Consider the following 20,295-nt stretch of genomic DNA (forward strand, 5'->3'; position numbering starts at 1 on the left):
TCATGGAGTTCCAAAAGGTTCTGTGCTTGGACCAATTCTATTCATCTTATATATGCTTCCCTTAGTCAACATAATAACGAAACACTCCATAAACTTCCATTGTTATGCAGACGCTACTCAACTGTATTTGTAAATGAAGCCAGATATAACCGATCAGTTGGCTAAACGTCAAGCAGGCCTTAAGGACATAGAGACCTGGATAACCAGTGACTTTCTGCTGTTAAACTCAAGCAAAACAGAAAAACTAGTCCATGCTTTTGTTACTTCTAGGCTGGATTATTGCAACTCCTTATAATCACGCTGTCCTAACAAATCTCTAAATACTCTCCATCTGATCCACAATGCTGCAGCGTGAGTACTAACAGGAACTAGGAAAAGAGATCATACTTCTCCTGTGTTAGCTTCTCTGCAATGGCTCCCTGTAAAATCCAGAGTAGATGCCCTAAATGGTCAGGCGACATCATATTTTAAAGAGCTCATAGTACCCATTTGCCCCACTAGAACACTGCGCTAACAGAAGGCAGGATTACTTGTTGTTCCTAGAGTCTCCAGAAGTAGAATGGGAGGCAGATCCTTCAATTATCAGGCTCCTCTACTGTGAAACCAGCTCCCAGTTTGGGTCCGGGAGTCAGACACCCTCTCCACATTCAAGAGTAGGCTTAAAACTTTCCTTTTTGATAAGGCTTATACGTGGGGCTGGGTCAGGCTTGTCTTGAACCATCCCCTATTAATGCTGCTATAGGCCTAGACTGCCAGGGGACTTCCATGATGCACTGAGCTCCTCTCCTCCTCCCCCTTCTGCATCAATATACATTAATATCCCATTAATGCTTGTTATTATCTCGGCTTCTTCTCTCTCCCATAGTTTTGTGCTTCCTCGTCTCGTCTCTTCTCCTTTTGCTTTCTGCAGGTATTTCTGCCTCTGAAGCAGTTGTGACTGCAGGCCCCTTACTGCACCCATTATTAGACTCAATAATTATTATCATTATTAGTGCAGTACCCATTCAAAACATATTCAATCATTTAATCATCATCTAATTTCCACTGATCTGATACTACTACTACTACTACTACTACTACTACAACACCACAAATTCAAAAGGAATGCTGGGACACATACACTCACATGCCAATTAATTAGGTACACCTAGATAAAACTAATGCAGTATAATACAACGGGCCTACGATAAATCCTGCCTTTGTGAGGAGTATAATGTTCAGTGTTCGTTGAATCTGTTTGAAAGAGGATGTTGATTTATTTTAATTTTTATTCAGGAGGCTGTAATTTGTGATGATGTTGAATTGTACCGGGTTATATTGAGAGGGGTTCCTAAAATTTTCTCAATCCCATTTATATGAATTCAAGTTGACAAAATATTAGGAACAGTTTTATATAGCTGTACCTAATAAACTGGCAAGTGAGTGTAGATTAATTTAATCCCAATGTGTCATATTAATCCTTTCCCTGTACTGGAGAATCAGTATTTTTACTGAAGAACTTGACTTAAAACTTAAAATGGGTATGACATGGATTTATGTCATCACTGGAGTAATAAGATTAAGAAAATCACTGGTAATTGTATTTTTGCATCAAGGAAAATATTTGAAACGATGTAACGTCAGTTTAAGCGATTTTCTTACTCATACATGACCGTTAAAGGAAACTGAAAATATACAACGGCCGAATAACAACGTTAGATGACGCATGGTGTAACATTACATTACCATAATAGCAGTGGTGCATAAATTACTTGTTCTGCCTGTTAATAATCCTAATATATCATGCTTGGGTGGGGATAAAAACTAAACAAAATGGTGCTGTCTTGCTGTCGCTGTGTCTTAATCAAAGTGCTCCAGGGTGATTCCACTTTAAGTGACCTTGCATTGCTGTTGTACTGCTGATGAGCTCTTTCCAATTGGCAGAGCTTGTCTCAAATAGTCCCACACTTTAGACGATCCTGTGCGAGGTTTTTTAGCTGCAGCGTGTTTTCTGGGGAATCCATGCTTTGACTGGGCACAGCCATCTGTGCGACGCATTGTTGTCCTAATCCATGACGTTGGTTACGTGGGTGTGTCGCCCCAGTTCTAACCGACTGTCGTTTAATGTTTCTCTTTTTATGTTTCTCATGAACCACTCATCCAAAAAAACTTCACAGTCGCCACTGCACTTCCTTGGGGCCTCAACAATACACGTGAAATTTTAAAATCGATTGGATGAGCGGTTGTTGAGAAAATCAAAGGAGACAGAAAGAAAGACAGATTCCTCCATTTATAGTTATATTAGTCCTATTATTAGTCCTTTTCATTTTATACAACTTCATGTGGAACCTACATTGTGCTATTGTTCTCTCTCGCACTCACTGTCTCTCTCTCCCTCCCTCCTGCTTTCTGTCCCTTTTAAAAGGGACTTTTTCCTTGCCACTGTCGCCAAGTGCTTGCTCATGGGGGAATGTTGGGTCTATGTAAATATTGTAAAGAGTACGGTCTAGACCTGCTCTATTTGAAAAGTGCCCTGAGATAACTTGTTATGATTTGACATTATATAAATAAAACTGACTTTACTTGACTTCAACAGAACCAGTTGTTCCAGATTATATGGCAGGTAATGTAGTCAAACAATAATATTAACAAGTTGTATATACATATATACACACCTACAACATATATAAATACTACATATGTTGCCATATTAAATCTCTCTTCATCGGTTGGAAAATTTAACTCCCCTTCATCCTGACAGTACATCAGCTGGCATAATGAACGGTTCTAGAAATATTTCAATCAGTACATTAATGATGTTGCTTAATAAAACTAAAGGTTGTCACTGTCTCTCACCAGCTTTTTGTTTTGGCAGTAAATAATTAAGACAGCACCACTACAACAGTGATATGACTTTAACACATGAATTCAGCAAGAATACTAGTTCATTACTCACTGTGTAGTTTGGGTTTCCTGCCTGCACCCTCAGCTCAGCCAGCACCCAGATGCCGTTGGTGAGTTTCATGGACTGATAAAGCATGTCCTGACCCTCCACTGTACGCTTGGCTATGGTGAAGATGTTGCTACCCTGCAGTTTGCTGGACGCTACATCTGTTGAGGGAACATACACAAAACAGTCATCATTTTAACTGCTGAACTGAACTTATACGGTTTCATCTGAAAAAGCTACTGCTCATTTTTAATATTCAGTTTCTCTGAATAAACATTGTTTTTATTCACTATGGAGTGTCACTCACTGACTCCTGCCATGGACTATGGTTGTCTGCTGAAAAAGTCATTAAATGTACCAGACCATGGAGGATTTCTTTTTTCTTTTGTCATCACCTAAAATTTCATTCCAGTCTGTCTGTGCAGCAAAGATACAGTCACTAATTTAGAATGAACTTTTCTCCTTAGCTTCTGTCCTACCGCTGCGTGCCAGTAGGATGTGAAACCCTGTCTTTGATCGTGAAGAAATTTTATCTGTGTGTGTGTGTGTGTGTGTGTGTGTGTGTGTGTGTGTGTGTGTGTGTGTGTGTGTGTGTGTGTGTGGGGGTCTCCATTAAACTCATTAGGAATTCTTCTCCAGTTCAGCTGTACTCATGCTTGCGTAAAACTAAATTATCACACGTAAATAGGGACTGCAGCTGATGAGGTCTCATCAAATGCAATTTGCTTCATTAGCGAGGATCTGAATTTGAGATCACCGCTGCTCTTCTGAGCTATCTTCACATATAAAGACGCTGCAGGATATGGCTACACAGTAATGTGTTCTTCAGCTAGTGTGCTCTCTGTTGTCTGTTCCTACTTCTCACCTGAGTTGAGATGGCAGTCCTTGATCTGAAACTGGGACTCATTGTCATTAGGAATGTCTTTCCATGTGGCGAGGAACACCTGTCGCTCTGTAGACGAAGAGACACAATCACTGGATGAGTCCAAAGACTGAGCACATACTTAAATTTACATAGTATGAGAATAACACTAGGATTTGCGGTAAAAGATAAATGTACAGACTGCAAGTAGTGTGTGAGTAGTCTGATTCCACAACAGACACAAAGTTTCCTGCTGCGGCTTAGGCTCTGGAGCATTAACTCGCAGCCTTTGGCAGCAGTCCTGCTGTTAGCCCCATCAGGAAGCTCCGCAAGGGGGAAATGCCAACACATTTTCACAGAATAAATCAAATAGCATCATGAAAACAAAAGGAAAAAAGTCCCATAAAAATGGCACTGGTGTACAATCTAGGAGCAAGTGTGCAGCCCCAAGATGGGACTGAGTTCAGGCAGGTGGACAGTCACACACACACACACACATCTACATCACACACTTCTTCACATGTTCAAAATAGTCACAAAAATGTACCAACACTGAAAGACTGACGTATTCGTACGTCCTTGAGGTCAGCTGGGTTTAGAGAGTTCTGAGTGAAGAGATTTAGCCAAGACCCACTCACCCATTTTCCCGTCCTCTACAAACAACATGCTGATGGGGTACTGGCAGCTGAAGTAGAATACGTCAATGTTGTTCTTAACAGCCACCTGAGAGTGATTACAAACGGGGGGAGGGGGTTAGAAGAGGAGGACGACAGTAAAAGAAACAAAAAGAAAAACGTGGGTAATTATTTTTCAGGAGCCCTTCAGAGATGGGCATTGCTGGTTTTTGTGTGCTGTTTACTGAACAAGTGGGCTCCAGTCCTTGGGAATCTCACAAACACCCTCACACATAGGCAATACTATAGCCTAAAATATCAACACTGATATCCATGTTCTTTACCGATCACATCTCATACTATATCTCACAGTAAGCATGTGGCTTATATTCGCCAGAGTTCACTTACAAGCTAAATATATCAAAAATAATTATTTCTATAAACAGCCTTTAGAAAATGCTTTACAAGAGAATCATCAATAAAGATGTAAAAATATTAGGAGACCAGAACAGCAGACTGGTTAAAAATAAAACACCAAACACAAAAGATAACACACAAACAAAACTGACAAGTAAGAGAAAACCACAAATAGCACCTAACAGGAGGTCTACATTAAAAAACAAAACAAAAAAAAAGTTAGCCCAAGCTCCTCAGGCAGGACCTTTTACAGTATATGAACCTTGATGGCAAAAGTACAACACAGTGAAACACAAGAAGTAGTGTGGTATCATGGGAGCACCTGAAGTAAAAAGCAGAAAGCAGTGATATTGATCAGACTGCTCAACAAATAAGTGCCAAGGAAAGTGAGTTCAGGCAGAGGATTGCAGAAGAATGACTTTTGAATAATTCATTGGGGCATCTTATTCCTGGGTGCAATGCGGGTGCTGACAGTAACACAGTGAGACATACACAAACTACAGAAAGCTTCATTATGAATGTTTGTAAACTAAAAGAACTCTATCATAAAACGTTAGATGACCATGAAGATGGGGTCTGACACAAAATCCAAATGGAAAAAACAAAACAAAAAAAAACTTCATGATATAATTTTTGACATATTATTACAGATCTCCTGTGCTATCATAAGTTGGTCTACTAGACCACTGGTTCCCAACTCTGTAAGGTCCCTCTTTTGTTCTGGGGATATTTTTGAGCTCCCCAATACTCTTGCTAGCTGGGATAGCATGTCATTTCTAAAGTGCTGTCTGCAGTTTGATATTGATTGAATTTTAATAGTTGAATTTGTAATTTTTTTGAAGCAAAAATGCCAAAAATTATTTTGATCCAGCTAATGTCCAGTTAAATGGACTCAGGCATTTGCTTTCACACACACACCTCCCCTGGGTAAAGTCTAAAAAAGTTCAGGGTTGCACTGCATGTTTGAAAGCAGCTTTAAAACGCAAAATATATACGTGTGGATTTTGGACTGTTGGTCAGCGGAAACAAGCAATTTGAATTTGTCAACTTGGGCTCTGGAAAATTGTGATGAGCATTTTTAACTAAATTCCTTACATTTTATGGACTAAACGACCAAATGTAATTGAGAAAATGATCCACAGATTAATTGAGAATGAAAATAATCCTTTGTTGCAGATGCACTGACTCAAGAACACCACACTAACATCAGAAGAAATTATTCTGATCAGAGGCGCTGTTTTAGGCAGCAAAAGCCATAAATTTAATAAAACAGCTGTTAAAGTCATCTAACTTAACTGATGAAGAGACAAAGTGATTTGTCTGATTAACTGATCAATCAAATTGAATATTTACTTAAAAAACAACTCAATTCTTAGCTGTGGTACCAAAGAATTTATTCAGCCTCCACCAGTCCTGGAGGCACTCTACTAGGCCGCTTTTTAAAATTTCTTTACTACTGATTAAGCATTTTTGTATATGTACATGTGTACATATTGTATATCTGTGTCATTGCAGAGGGCCCTACGGTGGCAAAAACAGCTGAGAAACTTGCACCCAGCATTACTAAAGCATTTCCCTTGAAAGTGTTGAATTGTGATGAAAGGGCTTTCATGATTGTGGCGGTGTACAGGTGACAAAAAACTGCAACCACATATCAGTAGTTAAATGAGTTCTCTCAATTATAATCTGGGACATTATCTTCCATCAAGAAGAAATAACGCAAAACCACTCAAAATAAAATATCTGAGATTATGTAAAAAAAAAACAAACAAACAAACAAACAGTTGTACCCTTCAAAGCAGGGCATCAAGGTAGCAGAGGAGAAAGGTTAGCAGGGCTCCTGACGCCAGGAGAAACAGAGGAGTCATGTGTTGTGGGACCACTAATGACCACCCCCACCTCCATCCCCCTCGACACTCTTATCTTCTCTCTCCAGCTGCACACAGCACCCGACCACCATTCTGGCCAGTTAAAAGAGCCATCCTGATTAAAAACAAGCCTGCTTCTGCCGCCTTTTATTTACAACTTATCAAAACCACTCCGATGGCTTTATTATGTTTTAATTCCGTTTAATTCACAGCAGTATAGGATAGAATTCAGTAGAGTAGGTAAATAACAGCTAGGATGTATTACTAATCGGTTAAGACAAATGGTCATCTTTTCATGACCAAACTTAATGTCTCAAGAGAATCAGGTCCGTGAATATTTCAACCATGAAACATTTTGATGTTTTAGGTCTGTAAACTTGGGATATACAAATACAAATGACTTACAAGTTACAATACGGCCAACTTGAATTTGGAATTTCACAGACTGAACGAAGTACTGTTTATATTTAATTATTAAAATCTTAGCACGAAGCCATGTCTGCTAACTGTTTACATTACAGTATCGCTTTGACAGCGTGCTGATGTTCAAGGCCCTGGGCTTAATAGGAAGCCATGTTAGGACAGTAAATTTGAGGCGTCAGTATCCTGTCAAGGCCAGTGATGTTAATATATAAACAGTTGGCATAAATAGCATTGTGCCTCTAGTCTGTGCTTGACATCTTACATCCTCTTGTTGGCAAGTCACATCACTGTCAATTTCAGTTGGGAATCAGGATTCATGGTAACTAGAAGCAGAAGCAGCGTAATAAAGTTTTTTCATCCAAAACAAAAACTTGCACACTCATGTAACATTAAGGGCACTGTGTTACCTGAAGGTTATTAAGAGGCTCCATCTTCATGACAGGTCCCACAGTATTGAGGGGAAGGGTCACTTCAATACTCTGGTTTGGGGTAAGAGGAGTGAGAACCTGGAGTGGACCAGCCGGGGCGAGACCAAAGCTAGAGAGAAACACAGAGGGGGAAAAAAAAGTGTCACAAATTGTTTAAATATACAGAAATCACAGTATCAATAGTTTAGTAGGTGGTCTTACCTGTTTCTGTTAAACTGGATGGCAAAATCAGTCATGACACTCATAGCTTTATTAGTAAGGGTCATCTCCATTTGGATGACTCCAGCACGGCGGGCAAAAGTGCCTGATATCTCGAGACCCTTGGCCTTCATGGCAGGGAGCCATACCTAAGCAGCAACGAGATTAGTTATCTTATTAGGGATCCCGCCACTGGTGTTACATCATTCTGTCGTATGTCTCATCCCAGCTTATAAAGACTCACTGTTTTAGGGGGGCTGTAGGCCCCCATAGGCATACCAACTCCACCCCCGAGATCAAACAGGTCATCCAGATTGCCGCCAACAGGGGCATTGAAAGAGGCTGGCATTGCAGCTGGAGGAGCACCAAAACCAGCCCCCATCTGTGGGTCACAAAACAACACGTTACCCTGACACATTCAATGTCACCGTGTATTGAGCGCAGCCCATCAAAACCTCACCAGACAAAATGACTTACAGCAGGACTTCCTCCGAGGTCTCCGCCAAGCTGGGTAGGGGGAAGAAGCACAAAAAATTCAGGTAATCTGTGGTTGCAACATTAAATAATATTCTGTGAGGCTTGAAGAGGGTGGATTGGGGGATGTGAGGGTCTGAGGTGTTGTTCAGTGATTAATGATAGCTATGGGGTTTACACTATTAACAAGTAACAGCAAGGAGACACCAGTACAGAAAAATTTCTTCTTTTGTGCAACTGTCATTTTACTGTTCACACAAGTCCGGCTGAATGTCTATTGAAATCCAATAGGTTCTGTTCAAATGCTACCCACTACATGTGTCTATTGTGGTGAGGAAAAGGTTGGGGGTACAGTGAACAAAAATGGTGTTGCAGAAAAATACAGTGATTCCATACCGTGACAAAGCTAAACTACTCTGTATGGAAGACAAATTCTCTTACCCCAAAAAAAAAACCCAAACGAAACAAACATAGGCAAGATTCACTAAAATCTCACGTAAATGGAGCGGGAAACATAAAGAATGTAATACAAAGTATCAAGCAGGCACAGATCGACTGCTGGGGAGGACTATTCAGAGACACAGTGGTACAACATGGGACAAGAGGGGGTTCTAGGCTGGTGCTGGCCTTTACTGGTCCAGTGTGGTCCCCTGGACCAACCTCAGTGGGGCTGTAATCTGGGGGCGATGGGGATTGATGTGGGAGCTGAGGTGACTGAGGAGTGTCCGTCCGCAGGGGAATAGGCGGCTGATTGAAAGACGAAACACAATCGCAGACCCCAGAGGTAAGAAAAGAGATGGACTCAAGGATTTAACAGCATGCTTACTACACTTATCACGATAATAACTGATGATAAATGATGAATGAAAATGTCAGACTGATGCATGAGAACTACGGTAAAATAGCTGTGGTTAAATTAATCCTCAAAATGGCCTGACATGGTTTATAAATGTTGTGCCCTCTCCCTCCATGTAGTTACCGGCTCAGACTCATCCCCCATCTGCAGGTGCAGCATTGAACAAAGAAAGGAAAACACACAAGGGGTCAAAAGAAAAAAGAAAAACAAAAAGCACCAAAAGATAGAAAAAAGACAAAATACAAAAGATACATTACCGTCTCTAGGTCCCATTGACATTAAGCCTATTACTGAAATCAAATAAGATTGTTTTATACTAGTCTTTCAGAACCCGAAAGCTTCACTAAAAAAGTTGTGCGTAGAAGACCTACCAGGCTGTCCAGTCCTCCTCCAAGAAGGTCCATAGCACCCATCTGCATGCCAGAGGAGGGGGGTGGTGGTCCTGTGGTGGTAGGAGGTGTCAGGTCCAGATTGAGCAGATCACCCAGGAGGTCTCCTTGGGATGGGATGACAGCCGGGGGTGCCTCAGAAACTCCAGCAGCAGAACCTGTGTCTGGGCTCTCAACACTCTCCCCACTATCAAAATAAAAAAGACACATGAAAAAAGAAAGTAACATTAATTTAGATTAGGTACTTTAATGGGGATGTCATTTATCTGATTACTGTTCTGCAAACTAGATATTCCTGGTTATTTCCATATATATGGTTAGCCTAATTTGTCATTAAATTGCTGCTATAACTCCATCTAATGCACTGAGAACAATGGCAAGCAGTAATGCACAGCTTAACGCTGCTGGAAAGTGTGTTACTCAGCAGATTTGAATGAAAACATAACAGCAGAGTCAATAACCTAGGTCCACTTAAGCAAATAAACCCTGTTGCCTGCAGTGTTAAAAAAGAAAACAAAGGGCATTACTTACGATCCAGCACTTCCAGGGAGTCTCTTGTGTTGAACACCACGGCTGCCCTCAACAAAGGCACTTGGTGGCTTGTGGTAGACAGAGGCCAGAGTACCAATGTGGCAGATGAGCTCCTCCAGCAGTGTGGGCTCAATTAGATCTGTTTCCTCAGAGATCAGGGGCTTCTCAGCCAGAACCACTTCTTTGGCAGCCACAGGGTCTGTAGAGAGCAGACGCCAGTAGATGTAGCCGCGGTCCCTGAGGTCTGGGTTATCAGAATCCTGCAGAAAGAAATGGAGGCATGAAGATGAGGGATTATTATTTATGGAGTATGTTTAATAAATACTTAATGTTACACTCTTTCCTGTCTTGGCCCCGATATGAGAGACTGAACAGTGATTCAGAGGTATCAAAAACTGAGTCAGCCTTGGGGTAGTGCTAGGATTTGGATAATGTATGAGGGAACATGACACAACATTTTTATCAGTGTGTTTATGTATGCAGTATGTTTTTGTTTTTTTAAATAAGAATTGGAGTTCAGTGAATAAATAATATATCCTGTTATAAGATTCTTTTAAGACATGAGGCACACTTTCTCCCCATTGCTGCTATTTGCCTGCCTTATGCAGGAGCAAAATGTTTGTGTTTGTACATCTTTTGTATCTAATGTTGTTGCACAAATAAACAGAGTTACCAGTTTTTTTGCTGTAGATACATCTATACCAATTACTGGAATACTGTACACAAGCCCTGTAATAAATTCTATACGTGTCAAGATTATGATCTTTATTTTTTAAAGATTCTCTCAGAGAGCCCTTGCTTCAACTCTAGTTGCTTTTGAAACCACAGTTGTCGTTGGTGTTGCATTAGACTCGATCATAATGAGGTGTGTCTTGTATTTTGCCATCCTCATGAACATAAATGATAACGTAAAAAAAAAAAAAAAAAAAAAAAAGGACATATGGGACAACAGAAGAGTTTCCCCAAAGTTGGTTGATTCACAGCAGTACACTTTCACCTTGTCTATGTCGTGCTGTGTAACTGTCTAAAGCATGCACATGGTTGCAACCTAACAGTAGTTCATATACCATACTGTATGGCATATTGTTGTTTGTCTGCTGAACTACACTTAAAATTTAACATTTACTGTTAAACTATTAAATGGTGGTCCGAACCACCTTGCATGTACTTCAGTACACGAGAAATACAAGCATAGTTTTATTTAAGCCTTCAAACAGACACACATACAAAATCCAAAAATGCTGCAGGTAGTTTTTGTTTTGCAATTTTTATTTAAGTTATTATTGACATTATGAAAGATACTGATATAAGTTAGGCTAAGATAATTGTAGATAGATTTTCCACATAATGTGTTTTAATTTTTTTTTAAATCCCCTCACTACCTAAAACCATTAAGATGTAGTTAGTGTAAGTGCAGAGTAAGCTCAAACCACGGCAGTCATTATTATGGTAAGTGCAAGGTTCAGATCCATAATGCCATTACAATACTCCAGTGTCCCTAGAATGAAAAAGTAATAAGGAACTCTTTGGAAGAGATACAAAGTAAGAGCTAAGAAGCAGAGTCAAAGAACATGTTGATGAGAAACAATTACCCAAACTTAAAAGGAAGAAGACATCGATGGTGAGTTCAGAGTAGTAGACAGCAAAGTGAGGATTGTCAAACATCTGTAGACACAGATGATGGCAAGAACATGAAATGCACGCGTCAAACTGTGTGTGTGGTTTTTTTCTCACCTGTGTGGCGAGGCTTAGCACCTGCTGCACGAGCTCCTGGGTCTCAGTGGGCTTTTTCAGGAACAACTTGACGATTGCCGTCAGTAGCTGCAACTGTACCTGAAGTTCACAATGAACACATACAGTGCTTTACAACTACTCACATACTACTTTTAATTGCAGCTAGTGTAAATACAAGCTAAGATAGTGCCTAAAAATGTAATATAGTTCCAAGGTGTATCTCAATGATGATCTTTTAACAATGCCCTGTACTGAACCACAGTAAACACATGATAAATAAACCAGGTTTAACTCCTTTTACCTCTCAGGGCTTAGGTTTCCCATGAATGCCACACCCTGCTAAACAGCAAATATTCCAACTACTAGTCTAGTCTGCCGTTACAAACAGCAACCCAAAAGGAAACATTTTCTGCACGATGCATTTCACAAACCCACTAACAAAGTACAGCTTGGTTTAAACCTACAATGAATCGTGACATAATGCTCTTCAGAGTAAGGGCTGGCTTCTCCACAAAACATGCCTCTGAGCCACATATAAAAAGTGTTCCAATTACTGTAGTGTCTTCCCATTAAAAGTACGGCTCGTCTCAGAAAAAATATTTTACTCATCTAGGATTCTTCGATTTCGCTCATGGTTTCCACATATTTTGTCAGTTAAATAATACCAGTTCTCTGCAGTACTTCTGCAGTTGCAAATGGCATGTCACCCCCATTTTTAGGGCTTTGCAGCAGCTAACCAATGGCTTTAATTATTTCCAACTACAGAAACCAAGGTGTGCTACTTACTGCCAGCACTGACTGGCAGTAAGTAGCACACTTTGGACTTCACATTTTTGAAATAACAACCTCCTTGCACTCTCCAAAACACACCTGGGTGCTTTCATCGTGGAAACCCTCCAAAAAGCTCTCCAGCAGCTCATCAGCGTTGTCAATGCGCTCAGCATACTCTCCCACAATCCAGATCATAGCGGCACGTGCCTCTGGTTCATCCAGAGAGTCCAGGTTTTCACACAGAGTAGCAATCACACTCTCATACCTGGAAACAGTCACACGAAACAACATGCACTCAAATTTTGCAAATGTATTCGGAGAGACAAAAAAATTAAAAAATTACACGTGAATTACTGTAATTTACCTAAAGCAAAATTAATATATCAGGCCACTAGGGAAAACGAAAACAAGAACAGCAGCAAAACACAGAGCAACATTAGGATTCCTCTGGACCATCACTCTGTTTTCTGGCAGCCTGACAAAAGTAAATCTGACATGCTCAACCAGCTGGTGCTTTCCAACGTGGTTGATGAAGTTCTGTGGCTGAGGTATTTCTAATCTGCATAAAATGCCTGATAATAACCAATTTCGTTTACATAAGGCTTTTCTTACAAGATATGCTGATGCAGAACAATTTGGTTGGAGTCTAATCAACAGAAAAGGCAGATGTTTGAATGGGCAGTGACTCATATAGCTAAAGGCCTGAGCCATGTAGAGGTATAAGCTCTGCAAAGCCGCTTCCTTGGAGACTCAGGGTGTTGATCTATTGCTGTGTGGCAGAGGTTTCTGTCTGGCACATGAATCCAATCTGTTGGAACCACAGCAGAAGTCACACTCCAGCCAAATGTGCCTGACCTTTGACCAGGTGCAATCAAGGCAGGGTGTTAAGTGCTGTCCACTGCAAACACACACTGTGCTACTGAGGACAATCTTCCTCTCTGAAAACTCTTTTGCATGTATTTTGGGATAAAGTCCAGGATGAAATTATTTTAAGTCTGTGTAATGAGCTTTAACTCTGCCCATTTAAAGACCAAGAGAATATAATTTAGGAGTCAGTGAGGTGGAACAGTTACTGTGTCTGCTTGTGAACAGTATATGTGAGTAAGCACTATAACTCTTAAATGTCAACATCAGACAGCAATGCAAAGCATGTAATAGGTCATACAAAGTCATACATTTAAAAATTACTCAATTTGAATGGCCAGCCTATAAATTAAGTGCCTAGTCCAACTTTGATAAAAGGGTGAAATGTATGATAAATGGTTGTTATACAACCTAAGCTTCCATAGCAGCCCAATTCTGTCGCATGTATTGTATTCATAATACTGAAAACCTGACTCAATACATCAGGTGTTCATTAAAAATGCCCACTCTGATGCCTAAGAGGGAACCTACTTGTTGGGGTACTTGCGGAAGATGTCCTTGATGACCACAATGGCCTCCTGCACCACATAGTTGACCTTGGTCTGGATGAGGTCTAACAGGGTGCTGACACAACGCTCTGCTGATTGCTAACAAATGGAGAGGCAAAAAACATGTCATTATAGGCCTTCACATTATATAAACCGCATATATATAAAAAATCTTTTTCAAGATCTTACATCCTTTTAACATGTGATATTACTGAAGGAATAACAGAGTGGCTTTATGTATTTAACTGTAGGGTTAAACAGTCACTTAGGCCCAGGCTTTAACAGTAACCAGTCCTGTGTTATTTCTAACTATGTTCTGTTGAAATTATGAGATTACAGTTAAACATAATGACAGAAGTTTAATTTATTTGGACAGTCACAGCACTCACATGATGACAGAGCCACCTTGTGTTCATAATAGAAACACTATAACTAAACCTCACTGGTGGCCTTTTATCAATTACAGCATTGTTATCTGACTATCTGAGTCTAAATACCAGTAAATAGTTTATAAACTGCTGCCTAAATGTCGAACTACATAGTTGACACAAGGATTTGAACAACAAAGCATCTGACGACAGTATTGCATCATCTCCACCTACCTCTACTTTGATGGCACAGCGGCCAATGGCTCTGACTGCTTTACGGACAAAGTCCACATCCACCTCAGTGGCATACTCCTTCAGCTCAGCCAGCACCTACAGCAAGACAGACACGTATCCGTGTCACTCAGACGATCTGTTAACAATGTATTTTATTTCTTAAGAGCACCCTAAGACAATAATATATTATAGATGTGCGTGTGTTACCTGGGCGATGTTGGCTTGAGATGCTAGGCGAATCATGATGTCCAGCTTCTCCAGTTTGACATAGATTGGGTCATTGTACTTTACAAAGAAAACCTTCATCTCGTGTTTCAGGATCTCTGGGCTAAAAAAATAAAAAAAAAATAAAAAAAGCGACAACATTTCTTATAAACTTATGGCAACTGACTTAGATTGTAATACAACAGTCGAAAAAGCAAAAGGAATCCAACTTAAATGTACCATGCTACAGTAAATGCAGTATAAAGAATATTAATGAGAGTCACCTTCCCAGACTTACCGTCTCTGTACGATGAGATTGATGTTTCTAAGCGCCACATATTGCAACTCGGGCTCAGCAGAGAGGAGAGTGACCAGTGGAGGGGCGAGCTTCTTCAGCAGGGTGCCATAGTAGTCCAGGTCTTTGGGCAGCATCTCCATGAACTTCATTAAAACTTTAACTGCTGACAACACCACTGCAGAGTTGGCATGGGAAAGCCGTGGAGTCACACGCTCACAGATGCTAGCAGATGTTAATGAAGAGCAGAAGATCAATAACAGCTTCCCGGGAAGATATACTAAATGACATGCAGTGTTAATGAAAGCAGTGTTTCGTTTTACCTTTGGGACTCACGATCATCACGTGGTGTGTAATTGGCCAGGCAGTCAAGAATGAATATCTGTCCCCACTCTGTACACTCATTTAAAGCTGTCAGCAACTTGTTGATGGTCTGAGGGTTGAGGTCCAGTAGATTACTATTTGGATGGGACTCTGCTATCTCAGACAGCGCTGCCACTGCATTTGCTACAACCTAAAAGATAAACAAAGAAAACAGATAAATGCTGGCAGAAAAAGTAGGAGCCAACAGTTACATTAAGATATAAATGAGAGTTCATTGTAGTAAACCCATTCTGGCATCATGTTGAACATTTGTATGCCAGCACAGGGCTTAACAGTGAGAGGGCAGAGCTGGGGTGTGTAGCCAGCTGTGTCACCCTGAGACCAAAATTTGGCTGGCTCAATAGCCAGCTAGCAGGATGCCGGAAGGAGTCTTACCATGGGGTTGGAGTCAGAGATGAGATCTTTAAGGGTGTCCAGGAAGCCTTGGTCCTCCACCAACTGGGCGTTGATATCATGGAGCTTTGCTACACATACAGCAGCTGTCTTCCTCACATATGGGTCTTCGTCCTTCAGACATTTCCTCAGTGGCTCACAGAGGTACTCAGTGATCTTGTCCACACGGATGCAGCCCATTGTACGAACAGCAAGGGCCCGGATGAGAGGGTTGGGGTCTTCACAGTCCTAGATGGGTGGATCAGAGAGGTTATAAATTATGTCACAAATTTTGATTTATTTCTGTATATTTCTCTATATCTTGAGGTTTGGTAATTATCTTGTTGACATCAGAGATTCAAGAAGAAAATGACTTTAAACAGCTGCCCAAAACAGCATGCAGGAGTAGATTCAAATTAGTGAGGAGAATATTTATCCTTCCAATCACACAGTGCTGTACAAAGCATCTGTATATAACAACACAAACACAATCTGAAACTTCCTGGTACCTGATAAAGACTTAGTCCTAATGGTGAAATTCTAATTAAATTCTAAACATTTACATTTTTTTTCCTGATAATTTTCCAGTAAAAATTGAGATTTCCTTTTTTAATAGTTTTTATGTCTGAAATCACTTTTGACAAATTTCATGGATTGCACATATCCTTTTACAGCACTGTACAAAACAAACTCTAACTGCACGGATTATTGCACTTTAATGATAAAATACCAACGGATAATTTTGGAAAAAGTTTCTACACATTTATGACAGACTGAGCTTTACCTTCACAAAGGTGTTAACAGCCATGATAGCCATGTCTGGCTGACTCTTTGCATAGTTCATCAGGTAGAGGTAGACCAGCTTTTTCAGTTCCAGGTTGTCCGTCTGCATGCAGTTCACAACATCTGGGAACAGAGCGCTGAAGGGGGGACAAGCTGTATTGTGAATTCCGACTCAAAATGGAAGGTGAGTTACAGTACATAATTCCAGTGTGGATGTTTCCGATACTATTTCCCCTTGCTCACCTGACATCCTTGCCAACTGTCATAGATGCAATGACCTTCTTTACAGCCTCTTTCTTCTTCTCTTTCTTATCACTGTTCAGCTCTGCCTTGAGCTCAAAGATCTCCCCTGCGCACACAAGAGGAAAAAGGGATTTATTCATCATGTAATCCATTTCTGATGTAGGGGCATCCTCTTACCTATCAGAACCCCTCATAAATATAGAATGGGGGCATTGATATCCCCAGCAGTTTCTGATGCTGGTGGAGGTTACTGGTTATCAGGGGTATAAACGCTGCTTCTTCTAAAATTCTTCTCTTGCAACATCTAAAACAAAAACTTGTCCATATCTTGATGTTTTTTATTTAATAATGAGTTAGCACATCACTGACATTGGTGAAAAAGGACACACTTCCAATGGCTGCTGTACCCTATAAGCCTTCTGGCAGTCCAGTGATAGAAGGCTTTTATTATAAAGCTATAATAAGCCTATTATAAACATTTTCACATTATTAGTAGCTGAACAGTAGCAGACTAAGATCCCCAATAACAGCAGCAGACTTAAAGCCCCAATAAAACAGCAAATGGTACAAGTCATGTTAACTGACCGTTGATGGGTGGGGCTGACCAATCACTCAATACGATCTTTAGTGAACTTTCAAAACAAAACTTGGCAGTGAGATTCTTATTTTATGCGTGTGTGCTTTGTCAGATGTAGTGCGTGACATTGGAATAAAGCTCTATGCATTGAATATCATTTTGATTATATGAGATTTTGCATATCTTTGCATCTTGATATATAACCAATATCAGACAAATATTCTTATTTATAATCAAGAACTGATTTCAACCACACACCACTCAGCCAGACTCGTAGGTACTGTTGAGCAGGTGGGAAAGATAAGAGTGTGGGGTCACCCATTGATCTCTATAGTAGTGAAGATGTTTATTTTTTTCCAATCATTGTGACTGCCTAAAGACACAATGATGTGTCTTCGTTTTATCTGAAATTCTAGAAAATAAATAATTGCCTAGGAATTGCTAATATTTAACTGACTGTGTGTGTTCCCTCACTGCCTTCAATAAAGAAGAATCTGAACTGTGAGTGCAGGTATTGAATAAAGCATCGTGTTGCCATGTGAACCTCTCATGAAGGATAACAAAGAAGGTTTTTTTTGTTTGTTTATCCATTTGTGCTGCTTTGTGCTTAACTGAAAGAGACTAATCTTTATTTAGTTTACATCTCAGTGCAGTGAAACGACGGTGCCTATCTGTCAGTGCACTGTAAATTTTGGGCTTGAATTCGAATCCATCTACTTAAGAGTTTCCCAGGCATTGCAAACCATTAATTACTCCCAGTCTCCTTCAAAATGTTAGCAAGAGACTGCACACAACAACACCGGGCAAATCCACAGAAATGCATATACTGAAAGAAACATCCTCTTACAGTATGTCTCAAGAAATCCTACACAAACATGAGGAGCCTGTCCACTATCACTCATAAGTATCTCATAAGTATCTGTTTGCATTTTCTAAAAACATGCACAGTTCTGGGTTGTGAGAGAGGAGCCACAAAAATACAACAAAGCAAGGTGCTTAAATCTCTGAGAGCTAATGCTCAATATGTCTAATCTGATTTACAGTAATCAGAGCTGTTAAGTTCTCGACAATAATGTTGATGCAGGGTGATAAAATCCTTGGTTAAATGTTTTTCAAGCTCTAGTTAAGTCAGTTAGGTGTATTCAACAACTCTAAATTTATCAAAATATGTATTAATTTTGACCTATAAACACAGAGGAATGCTAGGAATATATTCAATATAATTTTTTCTGAAATCACTCAAGAGCTTTAAGTTAATTGGACAATATTAAAAACCTGAAAAAGGTCCAGGTCTCTCTTTGCATAATAATTCAGCACCATCCAGCTGACAATGCCACAAAATCCAAAAAGCATTGGCTTAAAAACAGTGAATAGATGCTAGCAATACCTGAAAACTGAAAATAATAAGAAAATTGTAACTTGTCACCGAGGTGTTTTACATTTTAAACCATTTATGATGAATTATGAATTATTATTATGAATATAAAATCAGACCTTTCTTGGTGGTGGTGAAGTACTTGGAGTCTGTCATTTTGGATCCAAATTGTCGATTCTCCTGCAGAAGACAAAGAGAGTGAAAGATGATTGTGAAATCTTTTCCTGAGTGGAAACTTGGGAGCATCACAAGAGCAACAGGAAATACTAGAAGTGCAAGCACAGGGAAATAAAAGGAATTCCTGTGTTCTCCTGAACAAATGGCAGGAATCTATCAATGTAGAAAACAATGCATTCTGATGAGAAAACAGACACTAATATTTCCTCTTTATTGGTCAGCAATATCTCTGTTACTGAGCAGCATGTAATGACATTTCATGGTTTCCATCTCCATTTTTGATCCAGCACCTCTCTGCAAAAGATAGTCTCCCATTTATATAATAATACTTCCTGCTATGAATCTTGAGCAACAGAAATTCAAAGTAAATGGTGAAACATTCTCCTGCTATAGTGAAAATAAAAGCTGGATTTCTGACCATGACATTTTTTTTGCCTTATGGACTGAAGTGTACGTTTAAGAAGCATATGGCTTGTGTACACAATCATCAAACTTCACATTATGTTCCCTTTGGCTCCTTTAAGTGTGGCTGCCACAAAAGAAACTTAGCGTTGCCCTGAATATACAGTGAATAATTCTGGTTACAGTTTTAATGGCAACACACTGATGGCAACACAGAGAATTGTGATGCTTTTTTACTGGGGTCTTTCATGTATTAAAAATATATACTTAGTTGGCAGCTTATTAGGTACACACAGCTAGCCTTTAGCACACACACACACACACACACACACACACACCTTACCGTTATGGTCATTCTGGAGGATGTAGTATGTGGTGCTGTTGAACTGTATTGCGTTATACAGAGAGGTGTCTCTGTTATTTAACCTACTCTCATTGATATAGATGAGGTGGATAAAATAATAGAAACACCTATCAGTTTAACACAATTCAACAGCACAACAAACTGTAGCCTCCAAAATGATCACACAGTTGAATTAACACCTCTCTTAAACAGTTACAACACAAACTGAACATTATAACCTTCATGAAGGTAGGATTTATTGCAGGACTGTTGTTTTAGACTGCATTAGTTTTAGCTAGTTGTACTTAATAAAACTGCCAGCTGAGTGTGTATGATGATTATGATACCATGGTACATAGTACAAATACTGATGTAGTCCCTGGCAGATGTTTGTACAGAATGAAATGGTGGATAGCCTCTAAATATTTTTATTTATCCTGCCTAATAATTCCATTAATTTGTCTGACTTTCTTTCAATCGGATGATACTGTAGATAGGAATTTTCCTTGACCATAATCCATACCTCTATATAACAAGAACTGTGTTTTATGGATATTATTATTAAGGAACACTGCCTTTATTAGTCAACGGTACGGGGGTTTAATGTAACTGAAATAACATTCAATTCAAAG

The 20,295-nt window shown here is 39.8% G+C and overlaps 1 protein-coding gene across 3 annotated transcripts in view; it reads right to left on the reverse strand.

Moving 5' to 3' along the window:
• ap1b1 (adaptor related protein complex 1 subunit beta 1) overlaps positions 1-20,295 on the reverse strand; it is a 29,184-nt gene that overhangs the window by 7,521 nt on the left and 1,368 nt on the right. For all 3 annotated transcript variants that reach the window (XM_040155332.1, XM_040155334.1, XM_040155331.1), the window contains exons 2-21: positions 18,861-18,921; positions 16,790-16,895; positions 16,548-16,683; positions 15,767-16,012; positions 15,331-15,521; positions 15,011-15,232; positions 14,716-14,836; positions 14,509-14,604; positions 13,890-14,005; positions 12,594-12,759; positions 11,724-11,822; positions 9,990-10,249; positions 9,441-9,645; positions 8,217-8,246; positions 7,984-8,121; positions 7,743-7,888; positions 7,521-7,650; positions 4,430-4,514; positions 3,795-3,881; positions 2,936-3,090 (exon numbers count right to left, since the gene is read on the reverse strand). In XM_040155332.1, coding sequence (XP_040011266.1) covers positions 2,936-3,090; positions 3,795-3,881; positions 4,430-4,514; positions 7,521-7,650; positions 7,743-7,888; positions 7,984-8,121; positions 8,217-8,246; positions 9,441-9,645; positions 9,990-10,249; positions 11,724-11,822; positions 12,594-12,759; positions 13,890-14,005; positions 14,509-14,604; positions 14,716-14,836; positions 15,011-15,232; positions 15,331-15,521; positions 15,767-16,012; positions 16,548-16,683; positions 16,790-16,895; positions 18,861-18,897 — 2,772 coding nt within the window. In that variant the 5' untranslated portion in view covers positions 18,898-18,921. The remainder of the gene's footprint in view (positions 1-2,935; positions 3,091-3,794; positions 3,882-4,429; positions 4,515-7,520; positions 7,651-7,742; positions 7,889-7,983; positions 8,122-8,216; positions 8,247-9,440; positions 9,646-9,989; positions 10,250-11,723; positions 11,823-12,593; positions 12,760-13,889; positions 14,006-14,508; positions 14,605-14,715; positions 14,837-15,010; positions 15,233-15,330; positions 15,522-15,766; positions 16,013-16,547; positions 16,684-16,789; positions 16,896-18,860; positions 18,922-20,295) is intronic.

This window comes from Xiphias gladius, chromosome 19, assembly GCF_016859285.1.
Source record: "Xiphias gladius isolate SHS-SW01 ecotype Sanya breed wild chromosome 19, ASM1685928v1, whole genome shotgun sequence".
NCBI lineage: Eukaryota > Metazoa > Chordata > Actinopteri > Istiophoriformes > Xiphiidae > Xiphias > Xiphias gladius.